The sequence below is a fragment of the Rhipicephalus microplus genome, chromosome 1 (genome assembly GCF_043290135.1).
Source record: "Rhipicephalus microplus isolate Deutch F79 chromosome 1, USDA_Rmic, whole genome shotgun sequence".
NCBI classification, from domain to species: Eukaryota; Metazoa; Arthropoda; class Arachnida; order Ixodida; family Ixodidae; genus Rhipicephalus; species Rhipicephalus microplus.
Window position 1 is genome coordinate 233607572 of NC_134700.1, and position 14044 is coordinate 233621615.

Here is a 14044-nt window from a genome sequence, read left to right on the forward strand (position 1 = left end):
CGCCTATCATTCTTGCACTTCGAGCCACTTGGAACAGTGTCCTCTATAGACCTGTGCCCCAGGACTTGAGCGATTCAACTGCGATCCAAAGTGATGGTGTATCGTACGCGTCTCAGCTCGGTGGGGTTTTGTACTCTCCGTCAGCGTCCCCGATGTTCAGTCACGTCCATTAGAGTTTACGCAGTAACCCTGACGCTCATATGCCATGCGCGCCCTCACAACACATCCTGACCCGACGACTGGAGCGTGGGCGTCCAGCCGCCGCAGCCAGAGGTGCCCGCGTGTGGTGCGGTGAGCGCGTAGCTGCTGCTGGGGTTGGGGACGTGCGCGCGTCTACACACGCGTGAGCCAAACCGCGGCCGAAAACTTCGAGCGTACGTTCGCCACTGCGACTCAACGGTCCGAGCTCTGGGCTTTCCTCTTGACCTGAACCTTTGGATGCGTGCGCATGGACTCGCGCCCTCTGCCTCCAGGATCTGTCTCAACTTGCCATACCGAAATCGCTTCTAATATTGCGCTAATTTTATCGCAACTTATGCAGTTGAATTACTGCTCTTTATACAGCAAATTGAATGTTTTTTATATGTGCTACCTTTGTATTGGACTTTGTAGAGCACAACTTCAAATAATGTTGTAATAAAGCTTTGCTTTCCGCAATTTTTCCTGTCCATGTCGGTTGCATTTGAGATTTTAGCCTCCAACACTTTTCTCATTTACCGACAGTACTCTGCCTTGTGCCATTGTTGTGAATCTGCAGTTTTAGGTTGAGTCGTGCATTAGCCTACCAGTCTATTTTATTAAATTCAACTTTGTTTACTACATTTTCAATGAATCTCCAAGTGGGGGTAAGCACCAACCTGTAATGTAGACTTCAATATTATATAAGCTTGTCTGAAGCTTAATAACTTTCTCTTTGGGTGTAGATTTTGTTTTGTTAGTCCATATATTTCTGTCACAGCGATCTTTCAATTCCTTGCAACAATAGTGGCAACTACGCAGCAAGGGGAGGAGGAAGGAGGGGCTCTGCATTCAACTCCTTTCTGAAGTTTTCAATGGAGCTGTTATGCTCCAGGTTTTCAATGTGTCCGAGATAATGATGATAGACTATGTGTATGGCTCACACCCACATTGGCAGATAGGCCAACAAACACATTATTAGGGAAAAATTGCCGCGTAAGAATTGTATGACTGATGAATCGTATAGTAGTTAGAATAAATTAATGATGGCAATTGGACACCTAAGACCTAAACTGCCCTAACTCCGAATTATCATTAACTGGCATGTGCTCTTCTTCCTTCTCTGCTTCACTCCCAGAACAAGTGCAAATACTTATCTGCCATGGGATGCAGTAACTCTGATGGTTGAGAGGTAGAGTGCAGAGAGATAAATTTGGCAAGTCCCACGCCTTGTGGCAATCAGTTTCATGCAAAGCATGCTAAATTTTTTGTTTGGAGGGAAGTGTTACAAGGCGGATTGACGTTAATGCAGTAGTTGCTTGCACAATATGAGCTTGCAATGCATAGCTTGTGGTCCAACATATTGGCACAAACGTTAGAGGAGGCTTCGGTGCTACTGTGACGAAGTGTTTGGTGCTGTGGTGTGAAAATTGCATGTAACTTTTGTTAGTGTTGCCCCAGGGTTGAGCGACGCTTGAGTATAGCTAGCTAAACACAGGAACACAAATTTGATGTTTACTTGGACTGCTGGACTCTACATAAGAACCCCCATTGATGTTAACCTAGCATGATGTTTGTGTCGCATCTTTGCATATCATAAGTAGTGTTTATTGCGTTATGAAATCGTGTAGCCAGCACTGCAACCACAACTGATGTTTCACAGACCTTACACCTGCATGTTGCACCTGTATTTTTTCAAAGCATTTTCAAGACCTGGCATGGCTCTGTGGCAGAATACCAGATTGCTACACAGAATGCATGGGTTCATTCCAGCTGAGATACTTAAGAGGCCCCTAAACCCTTTCCGATATTTTCCCAAACATTTCAAGTAAACAAGCGCATCGCGTGCAGAATGCCGTCGCGATCAATGATGCCACACGTTGCAGCGCTACAGGTAGGAGGTGCGCCACAACTTCGAAAAAAAAAACAATAGCTTCTCCTTTCCAGTCCTCGCCCTTCCCGCCACAGACATGTGTAACATCACCAGTGAAACTTCATGAGGTTACCACTTTTGATGCTTGCGAGTGACCGAACGACAACGAACGACTTCTGGTCACTCTGCAAACAACTGTTCTCGGTCATGTTGCCGCTTGCGAATCGACATCTGCGGACTGTAACGCAACACAGGGTCCATACCGCATGATTCATAGGGGCACGGGCCCGGCCGGCACGAAAGCAACAGCAGTTAGTCAACGATCGGTGCACCCAGATGACACGCGCAACACAGTTGAGGACGAGCTGGGTCGTTGGAGTGGCAGAACCTGGCAACCGGAAGTAGATGCTGTCTCGAACAGTGCGTCAGCGGTAACGTATGAAACGTGAGATGAGGAGGGGCACTCGGCTGACTCGGCGAGGAGGGGCCAAGCAGTTTTGGAAGAGGGTAGCGTGGAAAAGAAGCGATTGTCACGTTTCGATTATCAAACGCGTGTAACTCCGCTAATATGGCACCGTTCCGAAATATTTTCACGGCTATGTGTTCGTTGTAAACTCGAGCACAACTTCCTCACCTCAACTAAATTTAGACCGCTGGGTGGTTTAGGGGCCCTTTAAGAAATGCTTAGCATTTAAGATTTCTGGCGAGAAAATCGCTCGTAGCCATGATGCGAAGGCGAAGGTCGTAACCACTCGTGCATTCAGGCACACTAGCATAGGTTAGACTTGTTTAATAGTGTAGCAACATGGTGAAAAAGGAAAGTGAGGGTTAGAAGGGGAGAAAGTAGAGAAAACGAAATAGAGTAAAGAAGATAAAAAATAAATACGAATAAAGACAGAAAAAGAAAGAAACCGTTATCAAGTATAGTATAGTAAGGCATGGAAAAGAGAAGAGAATACCGTAATCGCTTGCTTAGCCCAGCTAAGACAGGCTACGTGCCCATCAACTCTGCTGTGACCCAGCCTTGCACAACTTCATGCAAGGTGTGCTAATTTTCTTTTGTTCCGATTTTGCACGAGTGCACGGAAATTGCTAGAGTGCACGAAAATCATAGGCATGCACACAGTTTCCCTTCGAGGGGGGGGGGGGAAAGGTATGTTGTGGCATTGTGGCATCCACATCCCTATAAGGTCAATGTATGGAGCTGGCTTTGTGTGTGTCCCCCCCCCCCCCCCCCCCGATCATGCGCATGCCTGTGCAAACACGCAGTGTATGGCTGAACCTCTGTCTCCAATTGTTGGCCACATTACTGATCAGCGAGATATGATATATTTTAATGCAGCTTGGACATGCACGTCATGAGGACTGTTGGCTCAATGGAGAAAACATTATTGCAAGCCACAATTAAAGTTAAGGGATATTGTATTCATGCATTTGATAGTGTATCACTGGCGTTACTGCACTGTCACGAGTAGTAGCAACCCCGTAGTACCCAACAAAATTTGAACAATTCCAAATTTATATAAATTAGTAGATAATTTGAACTGAATGGCTGTCCAAGCAAAGTGGCATATAAACCAATAGTTGCACAATGGTCACAAGGAACAAGGTCTCCATCGAAATAACTCGCCTTCCAACACTATGCAATACACTCGAAGAAACCAGCCATTTTCGCTACAGCTTATGCAGCTGCAGTAAGTTGTTTGCAATATGTCATATGCTCAAGCCCCAACATGTGATCATAGATAGAGGGCATTAATGGTGAATTAGCTCTCGTTGGGCTCGGCCATTATAAATTCATACCATTTCAGACTATCGGCTGTTTTGCTTCCCCTCCTTTTCTCGGATGACATGTGCTTGTACTAAGGTGCAACCCCACGTGGCCGCAAATTCTCGAGCCTTTCACTACGCGATCTTTCGATAGCATCGTAGTTTTGATATGCAAAATCCCAGCAATTATAACCAGTTCCTCCCTCTCCTTGTAGTGGCAACCTTGGCTATTTCTAGGAGGAAGTGTCCATTATAACTGCAGTACAGCAGGGAATCCATAAATGCAGTCATTTGCTCCCCTCTGACCCCATTATGCTACAAAGCAGGAGAGATTGCGGCTTTCCTGCACACCAACCCTTGCCTAATACTGCCAGGGTGCATCACTGCAAAAATTGTGCGTTATATTGAAAAGAGGGATTCATTAGTTCAAATTCTATTTTATTTGAACAAATTCATTTGAAGTCTGAATTAATATGGTTCCAATTAGCTCCTTAGAAATGAAAAACAAAAAAACATGCCTAAGTTGATCACCCAAGATGTAATGTTTGCCTCTTTTATAGACAGGCAATTGACCTGACAACAGAGAACTATTGTACAGGAGAACACCCTGACACTCGCTTCAAACGAAGAATGGTTGAAAGTTATTGCTTTTTGGTACCTTTGTCTCTTTCTATATTGCACTACTCTACAAAGTCTTATATTTCACTAAAGGCATGAGCAAGAACCTTGAAGGGACATTGCCACCTTCATTTAATTCTTAGATATGTCTGGCTTAGCAGGCCTTTATAGCACACCTCTTTCCCAGGTGGTGAGAAACATGGGCAATATAGCAGTGAAAGAAACTATGAAATTGCTATGACAGGTATAGCACAACTGAAATACAAGCACTGTGCTGCCAGAATTTCAGTCACCGGATAATTTTGCGACATACCAACTCGAAACAAACCAGACTGCGGCAAAGTGTTGACACATGTATTGAATCAAATGTACAGAGTCCGTCTTAGCCAAGTGATGAAGGAGCAGCAGTCGAGACAGTGGTCCCAAGAGGGCAGCTGAGGTGTGACATTGCAGGCGTGTGTACTGCGGCCAGCTTGTTCAAGATCTTGTGTACTTTCCCCAGATGTGAAGCATGAACACAGAGGCAATGAACAGCAGGCTCATCACCAGCACTGGCACAGGACCCCTGCAGAAAAAAGGCACTAGGCTTGAGCATGGACTTGCGCATAACAATCGCTCCTTGTCATGAAATGTAGTTTGTGAATGACTAACATTATATTTGGCACTGCACCTGATATACCGTTTTTAAAAAGGTACAAATGGGCCCATCTTAGTTTTATACACGAAGCTATATTTCCATTCCAGGTCTTTTTTTTTTTTGTTCTGATAAGAAACAAACTTTAATTGAATTGCTGCCTTTAGGAGATGGGTCCACAATTTGCATGAATAACCCTCAAAAAGCTTGCACACACTGCACCTAAACAGATCGACATCACTCCCATATTTACAGGCCAAAACAACACCAGATATAAACAGGCACACTGGGCAGTGTTGGAGGTCAACACTTTTGACAAATGTATCGAAACAAATCCCTACAATAATGCATAGTTTTTGAAGCAAATATGTGCAGCGAATGTTTAGGACCTTGCATGAAGTATGCAGAGTGGTGTCATTTGAGTTGCCAGGCTTTGATGAATAATTGCAAGTTCTTATACACTGATGTAAAAAAAAAAAATGATTTATAGATGAAGCATTCAGCTGCTTAGTTAAAGGCCCATGGAGAATGCACTTACACTTTGATTCCTGGAGAGTCGTCTGTGTAGAACTTCCACATTCCACCACCAGCTGCCCCTGGAGTACGTGTCCTGCCACTGCTCGCTGAGGTAGTTTTCCTGGAGGAAATATCCAATTGATCAATGAAATATCGAAGTTGCAGTCCTTGCATATTTCCATACAAACTAGGTTGTTGGTGAAATGGACATGTGCTAGGTATATTGGAACACATGGAAAATGAAAAGCAGCATGCCCATAGCTGCCAGAGGCGGGATATATTAATAAATCAGAAAAGGTACACCAGATACACAAGACAGATCTGCTGTAAACTCCGGTTTGAAAGGGAATTATGGTCAGAAATTGAGCTGATAAAATGACATGGACACGGCAATTTCTCTTGTAGTTAGAGCGGCTTTGTGATCCAACAGAGCTAATCATACAGTTCCTGTCCATGAAACTATTGAAATGTGAGTGTGATATCGCAAACACTTTTTCACTAGCTGTGCTGCCAAGACACATTGCCTTAAACATTGCGGCCACGCTGCATTGTCCACTCTAGCTCTTGAATCGGGCACTCGCAGCATCCAAAGAGACCGACTTTGGGATTGGTGTGTTTTACTCTAAGTATATTGTAGCAATGAGGAGAGCTTGTTCATGACCTAGCCTAACACCCAGATCCTTGAACACGAATCAAACAGGAATGCATAACTAGCCTTCCAGTGTAACGATTTTATAACTGGCAATTGAATACCAGCAAAGGAACACTGCTTTATGAGGCAGTATGCCATTGGGTAAGCACCAGTATGTCCTGTTAGAAAAGTAGGTCATGTCCCACATTTTTACTTCTTGATTATTAAAAAACGGTTGTCAATAATAGTGATGTTCTCAATCACTTATGAGCGTAGCCTAAATTAATATATGCCTTTAATTTTCTTTTGACCTGTTATGCAACCGCATAATGTAATGTACCGAGATGGCATATTCAAAGTCCTCTCAATACTACAAAGGTTAACATACACCAATTGCAGCACTGACAGTTGTTTGTTAATTGCTCTCAGACTGCCCCATGCCTTGGCTGTTTGTTTTCTATAGACGACGAGCTGTGGTTTGTTAAAGTACAATACTTGACTTGCATATGTGGTGCATGTAGAAGCCTATAATAGTCCTCTGAGTGACGTTGTCATGCCGGGCAACTTGCGGCCTTTCGCGCTCGTCAGGAGAAGGTAACTCAGTGTTTATGCGAAGAATAGCAGTACCCTAACCTCTGCTTGACGGTAGAACCTCCCGAGGACCGCGGCGCTGCCATAGTCTTCGGTGACCTGCCTCCTGCCCCAACATTCGTTGCACTTGGCGCTGCTGGCTGCAAGAAAAGACGATGATTACATAAAAGATAAATCGAAGGCGGCAACAAGGACACATATCACATACATCCTTACGGATACTTAGCAAAGCCGCAACACTCGCACTGCGTGAAAAGATGAAGATTTACCGTGAAAAATTTACCTCGATTTTCTTCTAGATTTCCTCATTCTAACCGGAAACACATTTAACGGAAGCATTGTAGGATAGATACATTACGAGAGCATTTGTGCTTGACCTATCAACAGCGGCCCCGTAAATGAAACCAAAGAAAATCGGCGCTAAGATGTTTGACAATGGAAAAACAGTCAAATTCAAGCGATGCACCGAGTTCGCGTTCGATACCACGGTGTCTATTTAGAGATCAACTTGGTTGATACGCTTCCGTCATGACAACTCCAAGCTCTGTACTCGCGAGTTCATGCATACGTCGAAATAATGAGGAAAACAAAGTTTATATGAGGTCTCCAGTACTACAAATGATCCCTGAGGTTCCCTTCTACATTATCTTCAAAGTGGTACTACAGGGATTACGAGAAAACGGTAAAAAAGATCGGAAGAGTAGCGGAGCAACTTACCATGGCTACAGCTGCAATGAAAGCTCTGCGAATGAAGAGAGGACAGCCAACGTCACTTCAGAAGCGAACACGTCGTTGCTCCACGGAGCACTTAGGCCAGCTCTTGGCTGGCAACAATAATAAATGAAATGTGGCGCTACAAGCTAAATATTTAAATTTTTAAAATATTTTTTGCTTGGTTAGTAGTACTCACAATAACTGCTTAAATAACAAGCAAAAATAAAACAAAAAAATATTTTATAAAAAGCAATTAACATGAAATGATAAGGTTTGCAATTGCATTGTTGTGTAATGAAATCAATGTCACAGTATCGCGTCATGCGTCGATTGAAAAACACTGTACTGAAGATAATTACTATAAACACATTTTACACGCGTTTTGTGGCATGTAATTAGCTTCACTAAAGAGGTGTGCTGGCTGTGTTTCGTACGCGGAGGTTTGCCAGCAGCACCAATCAGCGTTTGCCTTTGCACAGAAGCGCTCTTTCAGCGTGCGCGCTACCCTTGTGCGCACATCCATGTGCTTCGCGCTCGCCGGTAATGAAAGTTTTCACCGCAGAAAAGATTGTTGATTAGAACGCGTAGCTTTTCCCCATCTACCGTCGCTCGACGGCCCGGGTGACAACGATGGACTTGACTACCATTCTTGAGAAGACAGTCTCGCCAGGTAAACGTTTTCGAAGGCATGGCGACAGGCCAGCCATTCATGGATTTACGAATCCTCCTCCAGCTAAGCCTTACCGTCGAGCTGTCTGATAGCGTTTGAATCGCTCTGCCCGTTAACGAGTAATTTTAAAGCGTGTTAATCAACGCTGAGCACGCTCTAATTCGCCGGCTTCGTGCACCAAAACCAGAGTACAACCGCAATTGCGAGCGTTGGGAAAAAAAAAAAAAGGTGCGAACGAAGTCGCACATTCGTGTGTCGAAGCCAGTCTACCGATAATCCGCACATAAAGGGCGCACCTCGTGTGCGCGCGTTAAGTCTAGCGCTCGTTTAGTTCATTCTGCAGCCTACGTGTGCTTGGACGGTCGAACGCTGCAATTTCTCGAGGCGTGGTTCTAGAAGGCACTGCGGGGGACAGAAAAGAATGTTATCGTAACCGCGCGCGCGCTGGTGCCACCCGAACATTCCTCAGTCATCGGACCCCTGCGTCACCGCTGTTCTGCGCGATGTTTAAAATGCAGCCGGCTACTTGCGATTCACTTGTGCCAAACAGTACTAGACCCGACAGGTCGCCGAACTGACTCGATGGGGGTGAAACCGTAAGTGCGGCGAATGAAACTTGCTTTCACATCCGCTCCCGGTCGCCGCCGATCGGACAGAGTTCTCAATCGCTTTTGGCGCGCGAGACACCGAACAGTCCCGTCGCTGAGAAGGGCCCCGTCTCATTCGATTCCCTTTGGCCTGCCTTTGCAGACAAAAATGAATTGGAGGCAGCGCAGAGGTACTTGGAACAAGCCGCCCAGACCAATCTGGTGAGTTGGGACGTGACTCATTCGGCCAGTCTTTTCGCGGCTATTTCGCCGCTTTGTCTGTCATGCATGGCGCTGTTACGGAGATGTCGCCCCGCGGACAGCGCCGGCATTTGGTGAATTGGTGTCGTGCAGTGTGTGAATACAAAATTAGTTTCAGCCTGAAATGTTGAAGTAGCACCCGCGATTGCGTCGTCGGAACGCCACCAGTCTGCAAATCAGCTGATCGTGGACAATAGATAGTTCTATAGCTTGTATTACACTCCGGTGTCATTGTAGCCAAGTGTACGGGGAAGAACGGACGAGGAATTCGCGGAGGGCTCCAAATATAGCAGTACCATTACGTAACAGCTTTAATTTCTGCGTGCGTCGCTCGAAAAAAAAAAAAGGCAAGAAGAGGGTCATGTCCGTTGAGTAGTTTCGGGTGCCTCTACATTGCGTAGTCGGGATTACCGTAGGATTGGAATGTTTCTTCAAGTGGTCACTGCTTGGTACTTTAAAATGGATCCGTCAATTTTTTTTATTGCTAACTACACCAATCAGTCATCGCCCTTTTGTTTTATGCAGGATTGGCAGATTAATTCGATAGATTCGTTCAATGCTGAATGGAAATGTAATCGCTGTCATATGATCACACCTTTCGTGATACTGGGATGCTGAGAGCCCAGCACAGCATTCTCTGTTGTAGAACTCGTAGCTGGTGACGTAATGTTACTTTACAAAAACAGTTTGGCACCCTAAACTAACTTAGTTTTTCCCTTCAGAATTTAATTATATTCTATATTAGCATTTGTTCTTATTGTTTAAGTGTTGAAATTAGTGCTTCATTCTAGTGCAATGCCTTATTTAGGAACTATTTTCTCGGAGCACTGTAAAACTATTTCACCGTAATGAAACTTGATGTTTAACATATGAAACCATGATTGCCCCTCGTGTTTCTTTTTAAGACCCTTTCCTTCTATTTACAGCATTGTAAAATGAAATTTCTAATAATGTGGTGGTTGGCACAAAGTGCATAACTCGTTGTGAAAGTTGGACAAAATTTGACCCCGGGACATATACATTTCACTGTATTGGGAAAACTGCTTGTGAACTCCAACCAAAGTAAATTATGTGAAAATGCGTAAGAACCTGGCGTTTTCGAACCGACTGGGTTCTTTCCTCAGGGGGCACTGTGTTGGTTGGAGTTAAAATAGTTTTTCCATTTTATCTACCCAAGCAGACAGACATCTGTCGAATGTTTACATTCATTTCACTGTATGTTTTATATCCTTATTAAGTATGTAGGTACTAAAAATTATTGCTGTATAAAGTGCATTCCAATGTACAAAATTTGAAAAGCATGACGATAATTTGGTTTTCTGCCAACTGATTTGTTACAAATCTGTGAGATCTCCATTGGTTTTCATCTATTAGTATCATTTTCTTTCCTCATTGTCTGTAACATGGTAAATGTGACAATTAGAGATTGGCATGTAGCAGAATAGACCGGGGAACAAACAGGGTTAGCTGATACTCTAGTTGATATTTTCGCAGTGCTTACACAATATTGACGCACCCGAGAAAGTGACATTTTTAGATGCGGAAGCATCTTATACTCGCGCCTTGTAGTGCGCCGTCCGCACCGCTTCTCGAACATTCGACAGCTGACGCGCTGACACCATCTGTGCCGCGCGCGCTTCTCCTTCGAGAACATTCGACAGCTGACAGCGCATGCGCCGTCGCCATCTGTGCCGCGCGCGCGCTTCTCCTTCGAGAACATTCGACAGCTGACAGCGCATGCGCCGTCGCGCTGTATATATACTCAAGGTCGGCGCTCGCTCGCTCAGTTGCCGCTTGTTCGTTGGTTTGTACGGCGCGTCGACGTCCGAAGTCGCCGTGAAATGAATGCCAACGAATCCACAAACAGAATGATCGACGTCCCTTCGACCAGCGCCGCCCTTTCGCATACGTGTGTACGTGTTCACTCATTTAACACCCCCTCCTACAACCACGTTAACCAATTTAGCCATCGACTCAAGTAAGTCGCAATTTAACACCCCATTTCACAACCACGTTAACCAATTTAGCCATCGACCCAAGTAAGTCGCACTTTAGCACCCTGTTAACCAATTATATGCTCCGCATCCTCCTCAGTGTTCCCCCGAGGGAAGCTGCGGGCAATTTTTTTTTGTTTCCATAACATGTACGATCAACGCTCGGCACACAGCAAAGCTTGACAATGTATATAAAATAGTTTGCCTTAATTTTAAAGTTTTCATTGTCCATAATTCTATATGCGGTTCTATATGCAGTGTAAATCGCAGACATCGTAAGAGCTACTGAACGAAAATTCACTTGCATTGTTTAAGCCAATCATGTGCGAATGACAGAGCTGATGCTAGTAGTTCGAGCTGGAGTCTTCTTGTGATGCCAGGCTTGTGTTGAAACATCATTTTGACCCATATATGCCCCTTTCCGTGTAAACTTTTCAGTGTAACTCGGATGTTTTTTCTGTCAAAAAGGTAGCTCCACCTAAGGTCTGTTTATGATGCCTTGTCCTCATGCAAGGCTAGGTGATTGCTGGGCTACAAACAGCCCCGTGCTTGCAGTGGCAAAATGACTATTTTGCATGCATGTAGCAGAGCGCCAGACCGCAAAAAAACAATATAAGTAATGTGCAGTCAAATTGTCCTCGATGCTGCTGATATTTTTGTTGATTGTTCGTCAGTTATAGGGTGCACAATAACTTTCCTATGACAGTGATAGGAGCTAATGTTCTTAGTTCGCGATGTGTCGAACATTGTTGTGCTATCTATAGGACGGCTCGAAATCCGTTGTTTGAAAGAGTTTTTTTTTTTTTTAAATCAAAGCCTTGTTCTGTTTTTTGAGGCTGTAGAAGCAATAATTTTGGGGAAATTATTTCTGTTAATTTTAATAAGTTTGGGCATATATGGGTTAACAGCACCCCCTTTATTATAAAACAAAAAGTGCCTTTCTAAAGGTAGTGATGTTAAAGATATATTCAATGTATTCTCAAGCACTAGGACATCCGTTTCTTTGAGCAACAAACTGTAAATGTTTAAATTTTGTGTAAGTGTTCCTTTAAAAGGGCCCTGCAACATTTTTTCACATCGCCATGGATTTACTAAAGGAGCTTATTGCTTCTCTAATTCACTGCCGCAAAAAAGTTTTAGAATCCATTCATCACTAGTAAAGCTACAAAGATTGGTTTCACGTTGCAATAGCATTCTCTCTTCTCTTGTCCTGACAAAAATGCTGGAAACTAAGCAGAGAAGGATGGCGTGGGGAAAGAAAATATGTCACGCACGCCTGGTGACCTTTAGCACTTTTTCTCTAATTTTTTTGTTTTTTGAATACAAAGCTTTTCAGTGCATTCGCACGCGTGGCCAAGTCGCGGCCTCCACGGCTGCTCCAGTAACGATTCAATGCGCCATGCCCAAATCAGTCAATGGCTGATACAATGGCTGTGACGAGGGATTGTTGAGCTTGTAGATTCATTCGTGTAGGAAAAAGAAAGCAATTTTCAGCTGACTTCGAAAATTTTTCATGAATTCCAGGCTGTGTGCTGCATGCACTAAGATATTTGGCTCGCGTGTTCACGAGAGCCTTGGCTGTTGATCGGGAGTGTTTTCTGACCATGCTCAAAAAGTGTTGCAGGGCCCCATCAAGGAAGTGAAAATTTAGTTTGGACACATACTGCGTAGGACAGACTCCCTATGGTCAGTTAGAGCAAAGGAATAGCTATCAAGGTATGCAAAATGCAATCGGGGATGCCAAAATGTTACATGGAGTGACAAAATTAAGTTGTCATGGATAAAGAAAGGCTGAATTGGGTATGACTAGGATGGTATTTAGTCCTGCACTGGACAAAAAGATGCTAGTGGGGATGATTTCATTTCAACATTTGGTATCATTGATGGCTCGCAGTGTGTTATCAAGGGGCATGGGGGTCAGAAGAAATATGCCTAGGAAAAGTTTTTACGTGAAGAAATAGGTGTTTTTTACTAAAAGATTATGGTACGGTTACTACGTTTAAGTTACACAACACACCACACGTTGTGTTACCATAGTAGGGACCTGTCCTGCCTTCTTGAAATAGCTGTAAAGGCAGCGCTTCTTAGGCACACTGGCCTTCAAATGCCAATCCTTTGGCGCAAGAATAAACTTGCTGAAAGTGCAGGGTGCGCGTCAGTAGTGCGGCATTTATTCTTTATCGTTGTTCGCCATTGTGATACTTGGGACAGTAGGGCTGGCCAAAAGAAATATTCTGTTTCCCTTAAGACATGAGCGTCATTCGAAAAAGCCTTCATACAATGCCACCAAAAGGCTGGTTTGTGTTTCTTGAATATATGTAGGAATAATCTTGTGCTCTTTCTTCTTTGTTAGGTTATTTGTATATTTTTAAATGTTTTTTTGAGTGAAAAATATTGCACATCTCTAACAAAACGGGCACCCACCATTCCCATTAACAAAATATCTTTGAAAAACTAACCACCAGCAGTGGAGCACACATAATACGAAAATGAGCACCTTTAGCTTGGGTGTCTTTAGCAAAAGTGCAATTTATACCACTGCATGCCATAGCAGTGAGCATGTTCCAATACCATTAGATAACATGACCCGTCATTTACGGTATTTCAACTTCTTTCAACACATCCTCCCAGTTTTAGCTGGTGTTCACAAGCACAAGCGAAGGTTTTTTGGCATAGGTTTGTTTGCCTGTCTTGTGGCACATGTCTTACTCCAAACTTTCAAGTGCTCACTGCAAGGCAATCATTTGTTTGTTTTGTAGATTAGATTAATAACTGCTTAGCGTTCATGTTGCCCTTGCTTAATGTTATCTGCTTCAGTTGTCTCAAAGTACAAGCTACTGTAGATCTATTGCTGACTACTCAAGTGCTCTTTAGTGTTGACAATGCATCTAGTATGCAAAAATAATTGGTTGAAAGCTGCTGGAGCTATTGAATGCTTTTGTCAGGAAAAATATAGCTTTGGAAATTTATAGCTTCATTTTTATATTTAGTGACACGGACATCATAAT

At 43.7% G+C, this 14044-nt stretch overlaps 2 protein-coding genes across 3 annotated transcripts in view; one reads left to right on the forward strand and one right to left on the reverse strand.

The window, feature by feature from the left end:
• Positions 1 to 4771: 4771 nt before the first annotated feature.
• Sec61beta (Sec61 translocon subunit beta) lies at positions 4772 to 7639 on the reverse strand. The gene is made up of 4 exons (XM_037412319.2): positions 7528 to 7639; positions 6853 to 6950; positions 5611 to 5709; positions 4772 to 5003 (listed from the first exon to the last, which is right to left on the reverse strand). Exons 1-4 carry the CDS (start codon positions 7528 to 7530, stop codon positions 4916 to 4918), a joined length of 288 nt encoding a protein of 95 aa, XP_037268216.1. The 5' UTR covers positions 7531 to 7639; the 3' UTR covers positions 4772 to 4915.
• Positions 7640 to 8010: 371 nt separating this feature from the next.
• The window catches only part of Fs(2)Ket (Importin subunit beta Fs(2)Ket), a 64732-nt gene continuing 58698 nt past the window's right edge, over positions 8011 to 14044 (forward strand). For both annotated transcript variants that reach the window (XM_037412318.2, XM_037412317.2), the window contains exons 1-2: positions 8011 to 8194; positions 8945 to 9003. In XM_037412318.2, the coding sequence (XP_037268215.2) occupies positions 8155 to 8194; positions 8945 to 9003 (99 nt within the window). In that variant the 5' untranslated portion in view covers positions 8011 to 8154. The remainder of the gene's footprint in view (positions 8195 to 8944; positions 9004 to 14044) is intronic.

Coding starts and splice junctions, on each gene's coding strand:
- Sec61beta (XM_037412319.2), bottom strand. Junction 5,710..6,852: donor GGTTCTACCGTCAAGCAGAG/GTTAGGGTACTG, acceptor TATTTCCTCCAG/GAAAACTACCTCAGCGAGCA. Junction 5,004..5,610: donor GACTCTCCAGGAATCAAAGT/GTAAGTGCATTC, acceptor TTTTTTCTGCAG/GGGTCCTGTGCCAGTGCTGG.